General features: G+C 44.9%; 1 protein-coding gene across 1 annotated transcript; it reads right to left on the reverse strand.

Moving 5' to 3' along the window:
• Window positions 1-6,929: 6,929 nt before the first annotated feature.
• LOC114637840 (zinc finger protein 709-like) lies at window positions 6,930-14,946 on the reverse strand. Its single transcript, XM_028786146.1, has 4 exons — window positions 14,855-14,946; window positions 9,589-9,715; window positions 9,327-9,387; window positions 6,930-8,927 (listed from the first exon to the last, which is right to left on the reverse strand). Exons 1-4 carry the CDS (start codon window positions 14,855-14,857, stop codon window positions 7,832-7,834), a joined length of 1,287 nt encoding a protein of 428 aa, XP_028641979.1. The 5' UTR covers window positions 14,858-14,946; the 3' UTR covers window positions 6,930-7,831.
• Window positions 14,947-18,477: the final 3,531 nt, after the last annotated feature.

The raw sequence follows: 18,477 nt of genomic DNA on the forward strand, positions 1-18,477 counted from the left end.
AAGAGAACAAGACATTAAAAGAACTTTAACAACACTCTCATACAAGTCTACCAAAGATTGGATAGGCCTCCTTCCTTTGCTTCATCCTGTCACACCCCATACAGGGAGAGATTTACCCTCCTATGAGATTATGTTTGGAAGACCTCCCCAACTGCTTCTCTCCCTCTCCCCCTCTCCCTCTCCCTCCCCCTCCCCCCTCCCCCTTCCCCTTCTTCTCCTCCTCCTCCTCCTCCTCCCCCTTGGACCCCTCTAGAACTGGAGTTACAGACAGTTCTGAGCTGCCATGTGGTTGCTGGGAATTGAACTTGGGTCCTCTGGAAGAGCAGCCAGTGCTCCTCACTATTGAGCCATCTCTCCAGCCCTCTTGGCAGAACTCTCTGAGCATTCCTTTCAAGTCACTACAGACACTCCCATCCTCCATAAAGGTTTCTCACTGGACTGAGAGACACAGCCAACCTCCTAGTTCACCACTAGTTTCCCCTGGCTCTGTCTGCACCAGGAAGATGGCCACTGGGGTCCTGAAACTGACTTGGTGAGGACTCTACACAGTGATTCTCTCCACTCTCGTGGCTGGGAAAGTAGCTAGCATTACACCATAGATCCACCACACCCAGATGAAGTAAGTGGAAGCCACGATGTTGTCAAATGGACTGCCCCAGGACAACGGACCCATTGAAAGTAAGGTTTCACTAGGGTCCCAGATCCTTCTGCTACCTGCCCCTCTACCACCTTCTGGGACTTATGTCTGCTCTGAATAAAGGGTTATGATCCAACTTCCTCCACTCTCAGGCCTGGACTGGAAACTGAGGAAAACAGATACAGGGAAGGTATTAACTAGTGTGGCTACAGACAGAAACTCTCTCTCTCTTTTTTTTTTCTTTTTTTTTCTTTTTTTTTTTTTTTTTTTTGGTTTTTCCAGACATGGTTTCTCTGTATAGTCCTGACTGTCCTGGAACTCACTCTGTAGACCAGGCTGGCCTCGAACTCAGAAATCCACCTGCCTCTGCCTCCCAAGAGCTGGAATAAAAGGCATGTGCCACCACTGCCTGGCTCCAATATACCCTCTTGAACTTTACTTGTTGATGCCTTCTTTGTCTGGTTATATGGAGAAAAAGAAAGACGTAGGACTATATTTTTTGAGACATGAACACAAAGTTTACAGTTCTATGCACACCCTGTGGCTGGACCCACTGATCACCGAAAACAAGGGAGTTTCCATTTCAAAATTGGGGTTGCAAAACCAAGGCTTTCTTTAAAAAAATTTTTTAAAGATTCTGACCTTTGAGAAACAGGGGAAACCTGGGCAATCAGACTCTATGCCACAGGAAGGGACCCTGTGCATAGAGTAAATCATTCCCAGACAGAAATTGGCCAGGATTGCTGGTTATGCTTAGACACCCAGCCCCCATACTGCACAGGGACAGGAACTAACCAGACTGTAAGCCCATTTACTAACAAGACTGTGACTGGGGACAGCCTAAAGTAACATTAGACAACCTACAAGGGACTAAAACTTATCTAACATCCAAACCCTTAACCTAGGCACTTCCCCTTATTTTGATGCCTTATGAATTAAGTCATCTGAGTAACAGCAATATTACTGAGCCCCTGAGACTACTGGGTGGGCATGTACCAATGGTTTGACTAAATGTGCCTCTTCTGCTGCTTCCCAAGCTAAATAGACAGATTAATACTTAGATGTATTATAACAACCGTTTTATCTCTTTGCAGAAATGGTCCTATCAAATTGAAGAGGCTTAGACTTACTTCTCAAGCAATAAAGAAAGCTACGTTCAGCTTTTGGAAAAACCTGTTGTTTCTATGTGAATTGATCAGAAGTAATTAAAAAAAAAAAACCTTGCCATGGTTGAGAAAGAAAAACAAGAGACAAAGACATAAATCAAATAACTGATACCAGTCTCTGTTCTCTTGGTCCCCGATAGCTAACTACTCTGCTATCAGCACTGGTTCTTAAGACCAACTACAACTCTTTAGAGCAGGATGAGTCCATAGTTTGACTCATTCACTAGGACCAGTGGGGAATGTAACAGAGTCCCAGATCTTAGGAGAACCTGAGACCTTGGCACAACTGACTTCATGATGGAAGTTCCATTCCAGCTATAAAACTCGGTACACAGACAGTACCACCTGCCAAAACTAAAACAAAGACTTAATCCATCTGTGATGGCTTAATAAAAATGGCCCCCATAGGCCTACAGGGAGTAGCATTATTAGGGGGTGCTTGTTGAAGTAGCTGTGGCCTTGGTCTCAGAAGCTCAAGTCAGTTCACTTCCTGCTACCTGCAGGGCAAGATATAGAGCTCTCAGCTCCTTCTCTAGCACCACGTCTGCCTGCACAGTGCCATGCTTCCCATTATGATGATAATGGACTGAACCTCTGAAACTGTACGCCAGCCCCAATTAAATGTTTTCCTTTATAAGAGTTGCCATGGTCACATTGTCTCTTCACAGCAATAAAACTCTAAGACACCATCAAAGCCCAAAGCTCAGGGAAAGTCTCTAAATAGACTAACCTTGTATTTTAGCTTGTATAGTTCTGCTTCTGGCTAACTGTTCTTGATAACTGAAGTATATCAACACATAGCATGGTTTTTATGACTAAAAGCTCATCCTGAGAAATGCTCAGGGATCCTGAACACCCACTGTAGTCACAGGCTGGCTAACAAGGACTTTTCCTATTGTCTTAAACCCATGTCTGAGCAGTCTTCTCTGAATACCCCACAACATTTTTCAGTTCATGCCAGACCTGAAGAAGTAGGCTCTAATGCAGTGAAGGAATGGACTTGCTAGCAAGGTGAGGGCAACAGGCAGAGAACAGAAGGTTTCTTTCCCACGTCCTTCTGTGGGCTTCCCACAGAAGGCATGGGCCAGATTAAGGGTGTGTTTTCCCAGCTCAAAAGATCTGGATTAAAGATATGTCTTCCCATCTCATACTTCAAATGAGCCTACTAAACAAAAAAATAATCCTCACATTTTTGTGTTTTAATTCATTCCATAATGACAACTTGACAGACAAAAATAGCCATCACAAGGGCAACTGCATGCATGTGATACACATGCAAGCAGGCACACACACACAGTCATAAGAGTGAGATCAGCGTGCTGACTGGTTTTGTGTCAACATGACACAAGCTAAAGTCCTCAGAGAGGAAGGAGCCTCAGCTGAGGGAATGCCTTCACGAGATCCACCTGTAGGCATTTTCTCTATTAGTGATTAGTGGGGGAGGGTCCAACCCACTGTGGGTGATGCCATCCCTGGGCTGGTGGTCCTGGGTTCTATAAGAAAGCAGGCTGAGCAAGCCATAGGGAACAAGCCAGGAAGAAGCACCCCTCCATGGCCTCTGCATCAGCTCCTACCTCAAGTTCCTGCCCTGTGTGAGTTCCAGTCCTGATTTCCTTTGGTGATAAACGGCAACATGGAAGTGTAAGCTGAATAAACCCTTTCCTCCCCAACTTGCTTCTTGGTCATGATGTTTTGTTGCAGCAAAAAAAACCCTAAGACAGTCAAGGTCCTTTGTTTTCCCAGTTATCAGTCTATCCTGTAACCTTGCAGGTTTTTCTTTGCCTCCTTTATCATCATAGGCACATTAAGATTAATCTGCCCTCCTTTCTCTTCTTAAAATGCAGAAAATGTCATTCTTAATAGAAATGTGATGCTCCAGTGAAGACACAGCAGTCCTTATGTGAAGCAGGAGAGCGTGCAAACTGTCCTGAAGACACCTGTATTTTCACAATTAACCCATTTGTTTGAGATTTAAGTACTCTCAGGGCAAGCATTAGAAAGTATTTTTCTTGTAAGGCATTTGTTTCTCCAGCCCAGCATAGTCGTCCATGGGATTAAACTCAGGTGTTTGTACATGATACAGAGAAACTGTGTCCCAAAAGCTACATGGCCAGCCATCAGTTGGGTTTTATCCTAGCCCTTCTTTTATGTCCTCAGAGAATTCTGAGTATAGAACAAAATGTATGTATGTGATAGGAGATCCCGTATATGAACTTACATGGTGGGACTGTGTCGCCCAACTAAGGACATGTGTGTGACGGACTACCTGAGAACCCAGCAGCTTCTCAGTCCAGGAAGCTTCATGATGCCCACTAGTCACATTCCAGCAGGGAAGGCCTGGGAAATCCCTAGCGTTGTCACTGTTCAGTAAAACAGAAGGCCAAAGGGGCTACAGTCTGATGTCACTGCCAGATTGGCGCAGCCACCACAATAGGCACACTCAGCAGCAATAAGCAAGCAGTGCAAACAGGAATAGTTTTTCTTCATATATCTTTATATCTAGGCTACAAAGCAGAAGGTGCTACTGTGTGGCAGAAATTTCCCTGCCCAATCTATTTGCAGCGGGAGGCCTGTGATTGGACAGGAAAAAGGGAGGCGGAGCTAAGGGTGGCAGAGAGGGAGAGGCAAAAACAAAAAAAAAACAAACAAAACCGCAGGGAGAGGGAGGAAGGCAAAATGGTTTCGGATGTAGACCCAGGTGGCATCTAGTAACTAGGTAGATATGAGATCTAAAGGTTAGGGTAATTGGGATAACCTTCTAAATTGTGTGGGCATCTTGTGTATTGAGATGCTATTGATATATATATAAATCTATTGGTTAACTTTAAGCATCTAGAGTTTTGATTTACTGGGTTACTGGAAGGTGGGTCCGCTGACAACTGGGTGGTTATGGCTTTGAAGGAACTAGCGGCTCCAGGGACCGGCGAACCGGAGCTAGAAGCATAGCGGCTGGTCGCTACAGGACTGGCTAGAGAGAGTAGCCCAGAGGACATCCAGCTGGGACCAGGCAGCCCGCTAGTAGCCGGCATTAGTGAGGGAACATGGCGGCTAACCCTGGAGCCAGTTGGACATGCCTCCTTTCTAATACCTCCTGCTACACTACTGCATGTGAGCTCTCTTCCCAGTTGAGGTCTTGGTAGATAACGGCTCTGACAGGACATATACATAAGCTAAGTTATCCCATAAAGGAATGACCAGCAAGCCATATAGAACCTAAGCCTATGGGTGAAGGATGCAAATATGCCCTCACCTGAGTGGAAGCTGCCCGGGCATCTTACAAGCATTTCCATGCAATCGAGAAACACATGAAGCCACCATCAGGGTTTCACCCAACTCAGAAAACTGTCAGTGAATGAGGTACTCATTTCAGAAACACAAGTGCACAGACCCACACTAAAGACAACCAGGTGTAATGGTACTTTCACCCATCTTGAGAAAAGATACTGGGATTAAGTTCAATTTTTTATATACTTTCCTTTTATGAGCATTGGTGTTCTGCTGTATGTATGACAGTGTGAGAATATCAGATCCCTTGGAACTGGAGTTAAAAGACACTTGTGAGCTGCCAAGTGGGTGCTGGGAATTGAACCAGGGTCCTTTGGGAAGAATAACCAGTGCTCTTAACTGTTAAGCCACCTCTCCAGCCCCAGGTTTATTTTTAATGGGATATTAAAACAACGGCTTTTTAGCTGTTTAAGTACAGGATGCACCCTAGAGACAAAAAGCCCATAAAGTTGTTAAGTGACCATCTCACTATCAAGGGCAAGCCACCTCAATATGAATTGTTGGCCAAGGCCGAGCCTGAGACGCCACAAACCATGTTGCCATTGCTCTTGGTTATATGCCAGAAACAGAGGATAAGACCTTAATGCTGACAACGAGCTCTGTGGCAACAGGACATGAAAAAAACAGCATAGAAGTAAGCCAGAGGGGGCTGGTGAGATGGCTCAGTGGTTAAGAGCACTGACTGCTCTTCCAGAGGTCATGAGTTCAAATCCCAGCAACCACATGGTGGCTCACAACCATCTGCAATGAGATCTGATGCCCTCTTGTGGGGTGTCTGAAGACAGCTACAGTGTACTTATAATAAATAAATAAATAAATAAATAAAGTTTAAAAAAAAATAAAAAATAAATAAAAAAAAATAAAAAAAAAAAGAAGTAAGCCAGAGGTTCCCTTCATACTTGCTAGCTTTCACAGTGACTGATGTTATGCAGGTTGCAGAGAGCGGTTTCACTAAGTGTGTTGCTCAGGTAAGACCTTGTGTTATGGTACCAAAAAGCTAGGCAGGCTGTGCTTGTGGTACAGCAGTGACATGACTTTCATGGGTGCACCAAGCTCTCTCACTGGATTCAAGGCAAATCTATGGGAGGAAATTCATGTCTGCTACCATAAGCCAGGACAAAGTCCTGTGGCTGACACATCATGGGCCCCAGCTGCAAAATAACTGCTACTGTTTTATTGATGGAAGTGATATCTGACAAATTGCCTCATGAACATCTGCACTTATGCACATGGGCCACTGTGACTGGTGTCTGCAGTTTGTCCTGGGAGCAAACTTTACAATGATGGTGTACCTCAGAGATTCATAACCACCAGTGACATTTCTGATAGCAGCATCACCCTTCCAAGACTCAAAAGGTAATAAAAAAAAAAAAAGGTAGGAGTCACAGGAAAGGATGGATTGTCCAGCTACATCCTCTAAATTGAAACATTCTCCTAGGAGGAAGGAGAAAGGCTCATCAGACTCAGGAAGTGAATGAATTATCTTGTAAGTCCCAGAAAGCTAAGACTTAAAACATTCAGAGTACCTCCTCGAGGTTATGGACCAGTAAACAACCGCTGACAGAAGAGACTCTGACCAGCTGAGTTCCCTCCAAGTTGTGCACATCTCTAGGGTGTAGTCAACACTCGAGCCTGCATGGGTGGTTCGCTGAAGCACATGCTTGTGACTTGTCCACGGTTCTATAAGTAACCCAAATAGAATCACTACTTTACTAAGCTAGGCTTTGGAAGACCATTTTTGGTTCCCACTGAGGTAAGTAAATATTATTTCACGTCTCCCCAGTTAAAAGCCCCACTTGACACTGCTGCTGAAAGCATGACACATGATGCCTTCTCCAAACTGTTTACATGCTTAGTTTTATTGAGTATGAAAGAACTGAAGAGATCTATACTATACAAATGAGTCTATTCTCATTTTTATATATTTATATATATATAATATTTATAAAGTTTTTCTCACATGAGTTATACCATATCTAAAGAAGACTGTAGTAGGTTGGCCTAATGTTGTTTGTATTTTAATGTTAATTTGGGGCCCTTAAGATTGGTTGTCTGAGAGATATGACATTTTTTTGATTGGTAAATAAAGATGTTAACAGTTAATAGTTGGGCAAAAGAGACATAGGTGGGGCTTAAGTTTTGTGGGCTTAGGGTTGGAGAAGGACCATGAGGAGAAAGAAGAGTGCAGGAGGAAGGAGAAACCACCATGGATTAGGAGTCAGGAGAATGTAGCCCAATAACTTGGGCTTCTAGACAGGAAAGTAGACTCCAACAATAGAGAGTAGTGGCTGCTCAGCTCCCGAGTTGTCTGAGGCTTATAAATATAAAGGTCGTGTGCCTCTTTCATCCAGGAACTTACATAGTAAAGGTGGGGTAGAAACCCCAGGTTAGGATTTAAATACTTTGGAAACAGAGTACTGTGATGTGTGGCCTTTGGCCACACTGTTCACATTCAGAGAATGTCCTTCCAGCAGGAGTTGTCACTGTCAAGTGTAATACCTAAGAGCTCCACCACAATGTTCACACCCACACAGCTTTCTCCAGGGTAATTTTTTTAATGAAGATGACAAGCACACCTAAAGACTTCATCAGTCTACTTCATAGGGTTTGAATCTAGTAAGATTGATTTCACGTAAGTGCAAGGCTTCCCAACATTGACAGCTACACTGACAGCATTTTTTTCTCCAGTATGAATGTTTTCATGTAACAGAAGAGAACTAAGAAGTGTAAAGGCTTTAGCATGTTATTTACATTCATGGGGTTTCTCTCCAGCATGAGTCCGTTCATGTCTCTGAAGATGACTATGTCGTCTGAAGGCTTTCCCACACTGCTGACACTCATAGGGTTTCTCTCCAGTATGAATTTTTTCATGTAACTGAAGATGATACTGTCGCCTAAAGGTTTTCCCACATTGTTTACATTCATAAGGCTTCTCTCCAGTGTGTATTTTTTCATGTAACGGCAAAGAGGCAGGAAATCTAAAGGCTTTTCCACATTGTTTACATTCATAGGGCTTCTCTCCAGTGTGTATTTTTTCATGTAACGGCAAGGCACCAGGAAATCTAAAGGCTTTCCCACATTGTTTACATTCATAGGGCTTCTCTCCAGTATGAATTCTTTCATGTAATCGAAGGTATTTGGGATATCTAAAAGCTTTACCACAATAGGTGCATTCATAGAGTCTTTCAGTATGAATTATTACATGTCTTTGAAGCAAAGTAGAGGAACTCAAGGCTTTACCACATATATTACATTCATAAAGCTTCCCCATAGTGGGGCTTCCTCCATGTGCATAAACAGAGGTCTTCCCACACTCCTTGTATTGATAGGGTGTTTGTCCACTGTGAACCTCTTGATGTATTCCTAATGAGTTTGGAAAACAGGACGATCTTAAGCGTCCCTCACATTCACAAGGCCCATCGCCAGTGTGGGCTTCCACACACCTTTGAAAGCTGCTGAGAGAGCTCAAGTCGTATTGCTTGGCTCCACATTCCTCATGCGCGTGCAGTGTATAACAAGGGAGAGATGTGGCACGCCGATCGGAGGATGGTGGTTTATAGCAAGGGAGAGATGTGGCACGCCGATCGGAAGATGGTGGTTTATAGCAAGGGAGAGATGTGGCACACCGATCGGAGGATGGTGGTTTATAACAAGGGAGAGATGTGGCACACCGATCGGAGGATGGATGACTCCTCGAAGCCTTCCCACATACACTGGATTCACATGGTCTTAGTCTTGGAAAAACTATCATGCTTGTATGAAGATTTGCTCTCCATGTCAGACTGTCTTCAACCTGACCATCTGCTGTCCTCTCACAGGGAGTCGCTAACGGGGAACATCTGAAAAAGGACAAGGTCGTTAGAGACACTGCTTTACTACTTACTGCTTACTAGATTTACGTCATACGCTACTCCCAAAATCAGGCCAAGGATGTGTTTTCTGGCACATCTGAACAGTAGGAAACCAAATAGGTTGATGGTTTTATAGTGTGGCTCCCATGGTGTGGTAATCGGAACAGTAGCATTCACTGGTACAAGTTCCTGGATGCGTTTCCAAGAGAAAACCCTGGCAAACGCTGATCGGTGCTCTTACATTCCAGTACACATTTTTAGTGCCATAATACAGGGATAATTCTTCTAATGGTGAAAAAACTGAAAGCTGTTTTTTGTTTTCTTAAATGTTTGTGGGACATTAAAATTCCTTCAAGTTCCTTTGCTTCAACTTTTCATAGAAATTACCTCATATTTCTCCAGGGATTTTTATAATGGTCTTCAGCACTCTCCTCTTCCCATCTGTTTCCTATAAGGCATTCCCAGAAAATTTAGGATAAATTATTAGAGATCATTGAAAAAATTAGTTTCTAACTTCAATATTCACAGAAAACATGCCTGATTTGCTCACCATATTCTTCCCTTTCAATAGCCTCAATCCCAGAAGAGCATCCACAGCAAGAGACACGTGCCCCTCATTTACAGAGTGAAGGTAGGATGACAGCCTTACCTACGGCAGCGAGGTTCCTGCAGGTCTCCAGCATCACATCTCTGTACAGACTCCTCTGGGAAGGGTTCAACAAAGCCCACTCGTCCTGGGTGAACTGCACAGCCACATCCTCAAAGCTCACTGAGACCTAAACATTGCACATACTTGACTGACCACTCTGTGGGATGCACACGTCCTCCACCACACGGAAGTCGTCATGCAAGCACCGAGGGCTGCGGAAGGAGTGGCACTGGAGCAGCACTTTGTCACTCCTGGGCTCAGGACACAGGATGTGCTGCTGCTCTGCCCCAGTCCTGATACAGTGATTGCTATTTCCTGTCTCACAGCCCTCCCTCCGGGGTCCGGAACAGTGACACTAGCAAGCAAGAGCCTACTTGTCCTTAGAAATTCCTCCTCGCAATGCTTAAAGTTTGATGGCATGAGAGAACTTCGTATTTTGATAGGGTTCACATGAATATAAAGGATAAATCACTCAACGTAAATGATTTATGCAAATGCTAGCAAACTTTCTAAACTCCCATCATCCTTCAGTAAGGAAACTGTGGCTTAGGAGTCTAATGAGCTACTCCAGTGGGCACTCCTGTGTAGTACCACAACAGTTAAACAGGTAAATGAGACTGAGCATGGTGGCTCATGCTTTTAATCTCAGCACTCAAGAGGCAGAGGTAGGTGGGCCTCTATGAGTTCATAGCCAGCTGGTCTACATAGTGAGTTCCAAGACAGCCAGGGCTTCACAAAGAAACCTACCTTAAAAAAATCAAAGTTAAGATAAATTATTTTTTTAAATATTTATTTATTTATTATATATGAATATACTGTAGCTGTCTTCAGACACACCAGAAGAGGGCATCAAATCTCCTTACAGATGGTTGTGAGCCACCATGTGGTTGCTAGGATTTGAACTCAGGACCTCTGGAAGTGCAGTCAGTGCTCTTAACCACTGAGCCATCTCTCCAGCCCCGATAAATTATTTTTAAAAGATAAATTATCTATAGGCTGCTATGTGGCAGTTCTCTCCGACAGTCCTTCCTGAATGAAAGCTGAAGCTCAGGGAAGTTGAGAAGTAATTTCACCTCTTTGGGAAAGCAGGAATTTACAACATTCACAGGCTACTCCCCAAATGTATAGAAGTGGCAAATGACTTCCAGAGAGGAGACCTGTCTAGCTGTCGAGTGGCCTGCAAGCCCTGCTCAGTACGTCCTGCACAATGCTCCAGGATGCAGCTTTCATGAGTCGCCACCTGTGTCGGGCAGGCCTTTCCACGATACTGATGACTCCTCCTCATCCCTGCTCCTCTAGAAAGTTCTTCAGCCATATGCCTCTAGGTAAACCCAACAGAGCCACTGGATCACCAAGATGGACACTGGTGGGACTTTGGTTTATATGTTGGTTTATCCTTGGTTCTCTGTGTTAGGGTGAGCAGAATTTGTGTTATGTCTCTGCAGGAAAGACTCATACAACATACTTGGCAACAGAGCAAGGAAATGACAGATTCGGTGAGTGTGGGAGGAATGACTTCATGGTCTTGGCCTGCAACCAAGGCTGACCAGGCTGAGGGTGAAGGAAATTCTGATAGGGCTGTCCTTCCCTATGTGCTAAGTGGCAGTGTGCCTTCTTGTTATGGTAGATGTTGTATGTGTCACGGGATAGGTAGTGTGAGAAAGATGGAACCCCTGGGGCTGGAGAGATGGCTCAGCGGTTAAGAGCACTGACTGCTCTTCCAGAGGTCCTGAGTTCAAGTCCCAGCAATCACATGGTGGCTCACAACCATCTATAATAGGATCTGATGCCCTCTTCTGGTGTGTCTGAAGACAACTACAGTGTACTCATGTAAATAAAATAAATAAATCTAAAGAAAAAAAATTTAAAAAGGTGGATCTTCTAAAGGAATTAGGGTGAGGGGGTTGTGGAGAATTCCAGGCTGTCAGTCTCTGCTATGTGGTAAGAAGCAGCATGCTTGCTTCAGGGTTGGGGCCTGCCATGTGAATACTCTCTAGGAAGAGTTGGCTGTCTAGAGCAAATACTGCAAGCCCTCCAGAGCAGCATGGAAGAGCAGATTACCAGCAAGCTGCCCGGGAAGTTGCCTGAATACTGTTTTGTGTAATAAGAAATGTGTCTGAGGCTGAGATGGCTATTGGAGGAGGAATTCTAACATGGAAAGGACATGTGTTTGCTAGCCTCTGCATTAGCCTCTGATTTGGAAAAGAAATCAGGAAAGACAGAGAATATGGACTAACCAATCTCTTAAAGGTGGCAAGATATGATGAAAAAAGTATGCAAGTTAGATCTAAGCTTAAAAGCCTTCTCTGGTACCCAAAACATTAGAACCCAAGAGACAAGTCAGGCAGAAAGAGAAACAATGCGGAGAGCGTGGGCATGAGCGCATTGGGAGTGAGAGCGGTGCTACAGGATGATGCCCAGCTCTCCAGGCAAGACTGGACTAAGGTCATTGGAGAGCTAAGATGCTAATTCAGCAACGACCCTGAATGTGGTGTAGAGCTGTAGTGGCTTTGCTGAGCTACTTAGAGGGACTCAGTACTTAGGCTTCAGGGAAAGCACTGACGGATCTCAGAGATGGGCTAAAGTGGGTCTATAGAGTAATAAAGCCGTGTAGAGAAGCTGAAAGAAGGGCAAAGCAAAGAACATGGTCTATCCACATCACTAGAGGTAAGTGAGGCAAGACTCGTGTGGAGCTGGAGTTCTTGAAGACAAGTGGACAGAAAGCCAAATGCTAAGCTAGTGAACTTCTAGAAGGCTGTAAAGCCTGAAGAATGGCTCACAGAAAGCAAAAATGGCAAGACAGTACAAATGGAAAAAACTAAGTTGGTCCTGTGGCTGTGAAGTGCTGGCCTACCAGTGAGCTGTGCTCTTCTCTCCAGCATGAAAGTAAGCATGGAGGCTCACAGAGCCAGGCAGGACTGAGGGAGGGACAGTGAAAGTGGCTTCATCTAACAGAGCTACAAGAGGCACAGCCAGGCAGGTGGCCCTGTGGTAAGCCAGTGAGCTTGGGCCAGCCACACCAAGCTCACAAGGTTAGGAAAGGCATGAAGGCCAGATGAAGAATGGAACGGGGATGGAACTGAGATGATAAAAATAAGTCTTGGGTAGAAAGGTTTTAAGATCAGAGCATCAGGGAGTTTGCCAGAGACTCGGTCTCCTAGGAACATCTCATCATTCGTGAAGTCTAACCAAACATGAGCTGAACAAAGACACCAATGGACATGTGGGTAGGGACCAGCCCACGTGCCTACATCTTACACAAAGAACTACAGGAGCTAAGGGAATCTGGGAGCGGGAGAGATACTCTTCCCCAGGGAAGAGCACACGGACTGCTTGTCCAATGCTAAATAGCCAGCCCTGAAAACATACACACGTAACATTCCATGGACTGAGCAGGTTACACTTAGGAATATATATGTTACATGCATGCAATAATAATTAATGAAATAAGAAACGGCCATGAATGTGAAGGAGACCAGGGAGGATTATGGGAGGAGGTGTGGAGGGAAGAAAGTGAACGGAGAAATGGTTAATTGTATTATAATCTCAAAAATAAAAATTTTAAAAGTATAACACATAAAATACAAGTCTTTTCAAATAGAAAATTCACCCGGCAGTGGTGGCACACGCCTTTAATCCCAGCACTTGGGAGGCAGAGGCAGGTGGATTTCTGAGTTCAAGGCCAGCCTGATCTACAGAGTGAGTTCCAGGACTCACTCTGTAGTCCTGGAAAAAGTCCATCATTTTCCAGTATAATAGCGAACAACTGAACGGTTAGCAGTTTCTCGCTGATTACATAGCACCACAGCTCAAAGGAGATAGAAAGAGAAGCATATACTAAACAAACATAAGCAAAGACCCTTGGATGAAGATAAATTTCTTTTTCAAAAAAGAATCAAGCCAGGCATGGTGGCACAGTCTTTAATCCCAGCACTTGGGAGTCAGAGACAAAAGATCTCTGTGAACTCAAGGCCAGCCTGATCTACATGGCAAGTTCCTGGACAGCCAGGAATACATAGAGCAGTAGTTCTGAACCTTCCTAATGCCGGGGGCCCCCCAAGCCTGAAAATTATTTTTGTTGCTACTTTATAATTGTAATGTTGTTACTGAGTGGTATCTCGGGGTTCCTTTTTTTTTGTTTGTTTGTTTTTTGTTTTTTGTTTTTCGAGACAGGGTTTCTCTGTGTAGCCCTGGCTGTCCTGGAACTCACTCTGTAGACCAGGCTGGCCTTGAACTCAGAAATCCTCCTGCCTCTGACTCCCAAGTGCTGGGTATCTCAGTTCCTAAAACCATTGGGAATTCGTGTTTTCCAACTGTCTCAACCCAAAGGTTGAAAATCACTGACACAGAGAAAGCCAGTCTCAAAAAAAAAAAAAAAATCAAATAAAAAAAGCAGTAGCCTGGTAAATAAAAGACAACACCAAGATGTTGCTTTCCTCAATTTAAACTATAAATTCAAAACACTGTCCCAAAAAGAATACCAAACATATTGTGTAACTGTAACAGGAAGCTGTTCTAAAGTTTATATGTAAAGGGAAAAAAAAAAAACAACATTCAACTAAATTCTAAATAAATAGTACACAAGTAACAGACTTTATCTTTACAAAAAAATTTAATAAAATAACGTACGAATATTTGGAAATTAATTTATCTGCAAAACAGTATTAAAAAAAAACCAAAACCCACAAAACAGTCAATTTTTTTAAAAGAGCAAATTAAACTCAATGAGAGTAATACAGTTCAATATAGGCATAAATAAGTAAAAACTTAAAGAGTTTACAACTTCCACAAAATTAATTCAAAGTGGACTCTCCACCAACAAGTGAAGACAACTCAGGGAACGGGCAAGACCTTGAGTTTAGCAAGCAGCCTCCAGGTACAAACCAAAACCACTGCAGGGCGGTGGTGGCGCACGCCTTTAATCCCAGCACTTGGGAGGCAGAGGCAGGGGATTTCTGAGTTCGAGGCCAGCCTGGTCTACAGAGTGAGTTCCAGGACAGCCAGGGCTATACAGAGAAACCCTGTCTCGGAAAACAAAACAAAACAAAAAAGTACCAAACCCACTTGGTGACCGTGACGTCACCGATACTGAGGGCGGGGCATCCCCTGCGGCGCCCTGAGCTCTGCGCAGACGCGGCCGAAGGGCGGAGCTACATAGCGGCAGTCACCTAGTCGCCAATAACCGTAGTGGGCCTAGCTCTACAGAAGCGGAGAGCCACCAACAGCTGCCACTCCTCTCCGTCTGGGACAACGGCCCCACGCTCACCATGTCGTGGCTTCCGAGCTCGCCCGCGCTGTCCTCACAGCGGCGGCCACAGCGCAGCACACGCCCCCACGGGGCCTCCCTCAGCCGCGGAGTTCAGTCCACAGCACGGCGGCCAGAGAAACCCCGCCTCCCGCCGCCCTACAGCGCTCATGATTGAGCGGTATAAGCTTGGAGGCCCTGATTGGCTAGGTCCACCCAGCGACTGCTGATTGACAGCAGGAGCTGAAGTGATGAACATGCAGTCTGCCCTGGACTGCCTTTTACTCCAGCTCAGGGTCAGGAGAGATTTACATTTAAGCAGAACTTGTTCTTGCCCTTGGAGAGCTGGGCCCTGCTGTCTCGATGAACTCAGCCAGCACTTCCTACCAGATGGTTCTTCTAAGCCGTCCAGTTACCAACTCAGTGTCCAATATAATGGTCCCGGGCCTCAGACCTAGGAAGGCAATCGGAACACTCCAATAGCTGGAGAGATATTTCAGAGGTTGAGAGCACTTGCTGCTATTCAGAGGACCCAAGTTCAATTTCCAGAACCCACATCGATTGACTCCAAACTGTCTGCAAATACAGCTCCAAGAGATTCACTGGCCTGGGTGGGCGGGCATCTGCCCTCACATTCTGACCAAGTTGGAAGTCACTATTGCTAGGACGAAACACTACCAAAGCAACTTGGGGAGAAATTTTTGTTTTGCTTGTGTATCCCGAATCAATCACAATCCACTGAGGGAAGCCAGGGCAGAAACCTGGAGGCAGGAGCTGATGCAGAAGCCATGGGTAAGTGCTGCTTACTGGCTTCTCCCCATGACTTGTTCAGCCTGCTTATTTACAGAACTGAGGACCACCAGTCCAGGGATGGCCCCAGCCACAATGGGCTTTCCCTCATTAATCTCTAATTTAAAAAATGACCCCACAGGCTTGCTTACAGCCCAGGCTCATGGAAACATTTTCTCAATTGTCTCTCTGATGACTTGTGTCAAGCTTGTGTCAGGTTGACAAAAAACTAACTGGCACAAATGCGCACACCCAGTGCAAACCAACACATAATTAGATAGGAGAGATGGCTCAGTGGTTAAGAGCACTTGGTGCCTGACATAGTTACATTTCTATTGCTATGATAAAACGTCATGATCAAAGTAATTTATAAAACAGTTTCACCGGGCTTAGCGGCCCAGTCCATGCTGATGTAGTTAAGGCTTGGCCACAGGCAGCTAGAGCATAGCTGAGAGGCAGAGAGCACACTGTGAATTGGCACCAGTCTTTTAAAACCTCAAAGACCACCTCCACCAACAAGGCCACACCCAATTCTTCCCAAACAATTCCACCACTGGGGACCAAAACCCGAAACATGGCCTATGGGAGCCATTCTCATTCAGACCAGCACCTTCCACTCCCTGGCCGCCAGAGACCATACCGTAATGCACAATGCATTCACTCCTACATCGAACGCTCCCATAGGCGTCCACAGCCTCACCACTATTTAGATCCAAATATCTTCTAAGGCTCAAGACACTCTCTCCTTGGCAGAGGTCTTATGGCTCTAGGGTCTCCACTGAAATCCAGGCTTCAATTTCAAAATGTCTCACAATGGCTTCTCAGTACCTTCTGTGCAGGGCCTACACTGCCATACACCTGCTCTCAGTGGCTCTCCATAACTACAGAGGAAAACTCCATGACTTTATCAATGTCTCCTTCACAACTCTAAAGTCAGAACCACACAGACACCACAGGCAAATTCTGCTGCCTTCTTGGGATGAAGCCCGGCACCACTGAAATCACATTCGCTGCAGTTTTCCTTTGTCATGGTTCTTGGGAGTAAGAAATTCCTCGGGCTCTTCCTTTTCACACTAGCTTAGCTGGTAGGGTCTCATCCACAGGCATCTGTGGCAGCTTCAGTGCTAGGCCCCCATATGTTCATCTACTTGAATGTTTGGTTCCCAGTTGATGGACTGTTTAGGAAGGATAAGTGTGGCCTCATTAGAGGAAGCATGCATTCAGGGTGGGCCTTGGGGTCTCAAAGCCAGCACCCAGTCTGTCTGTCCCAACTGTCCTCTCTGGGTGTGGGTGTGGGTGTGTCTGCCTGCCAGCCTGCTTGGCACCTTCAGGTAGAATACAAGCTATCAGCTACTGCTCCAGCACCACACCTGCCTGTTGTCATGCTTCTTGTCACAATGATCACAGACTCTAACCTCTGAACTATATATAGTAAATCTGAATTAAATGTTTTCTTCTACAAATTGCCTTTGTCATGGTTGTCTATTCACAGAAATACAACACAAACTATTCTGTTCTATAGATTAATATATTCTGTTCTGTAAACTAATATAACTTATTTCTTACATAGATTAGATCAAGACAATGAGGTTTTATCCTAATACAGATTAGGCCTTGCCTTGATCTCTCTCCACCCCTGCCCTCTCTTGGTTGTTCAACGCAGAGTTTCTCTGTGTAGCTTTGGCTGTCCTGGAACTCACTCTGTAGTCCAGGCTGGTCTGGAATTCAGAGATTTACCTGCCTCTGCCTCCTAAGTGCTGGGATTAAAGGTGTGCACCACAGCCACCCAGCTCTTCTCTATTTTTTAAGGATTTATTTTCATTTTGTGTGTATGAGTATGTTGTCTATGTGTATGTCTGTGCACAAGTGTGTGAGGTGTCTAGAGAGGCCAGAAGAGGGCATCAGATCCCCTGGAACTAGAGAAGCAGAGCTGCCCTGCCCTGTGGGTGCTGAACTTAGTAATGTGTAAGAGTCTCCCATATGATGTTAGTTCTGGCAGCATGGAAGCTTCAAGATGGGCAGAGGCCGAGAATCCGCAGCATGTGGGAGTGAGACCTAAGTTCCTCAGGAGCAGCCAGTGCTTTCAACCTCGGGGCCGTCTCCACAGCCTTGGTCTCCTTTTCTCTTTCAGCACAACCCTTGTTTCCAACACTACTTGTTCTGGTGTTCTTTTTCTCTTGAAACTGTATATTCCTTATTTATTTTGGCCCCACTTGTTCGTTTTCACTGTAGATCTGCATTAAGACAGATCACTTGCCGGGCAGTGGTGGCACACACCTTTAATACCAGCACTTGGGAGACAGAGACAGGCAGATTTCTGAGTTCGAGTCCAGCCTGGTCTACAGAGTGAGTTCCAGGACAGCCAGGGCTACACAGAGAAACCCTGTCTCAAAAAACAAAAACAAAACAACAACAACAAAAAGATCACTAAAAATCACACAACAGAGTCAATATTTATTATCATTTTTGGGACCAGGCATGGTTGCACACTTTTAATCTGAGCATTGGAGAGGCAGGTGCAAGCAGATCTCAGAGTTTAAGGCCAGCCTATTCTTTTTTTTAAATTATTTATTATTTATTTTATGTATGTGAGAACACTGTAGCTATCTTCAGACACACCAGAGGAGGACATCAGCTCTCATAACAGATGGTTGTGAGCCACCATGTGGTTGCTGGGAATTGAACTCAGGACCTCTAGAATAGTAGTCGATGCTCTTAACTGCTGAGCCATCTCTCCAGCCCAAGGCTATTCTAAAGTGTGAGTTTCAGGACAGGCAGGATCCACAGAGAAACTCTGTCTGAGATAGATAGATAGATAGATAGATAGATAGATAGATAGATAGATAGATAGATAG

Source organism: Grammomys surdaster, unplaced genomic scaffold, assembly GCF_004785775.1.
Source record: "Grammomys surdaster isolate TR1022 unplaced genomic scaffold, NIH_TR_1.0 125429, whole genome shotgun sequence".
NCBI lineage: Eukaryota > Metazoa > Chordata > Mammalia > Rodentia > Muridae > Grammomys > Grammomys surdaster.

Excerpts from the sequence above, each read along its gene's own strand:
- LOC114637840 (XM_028786146.1), bottom strand. Across the intron at positions 9,388-9,588 it reads CAGGAACCTCGCTGCCGTAG|GAAACAGATGGGAAGAGGAG; the intron begins GTAAGGCTGTCA and ends AATGCCTTATAG. Across the intron at positions 8,928-9,326 it reads AATCCCTGGAGAAATATGAG|ATGTTCCCCGTTAGCGACTC; the intron begins GTAATTTCTATG and ends GTCCTTTTTCAG.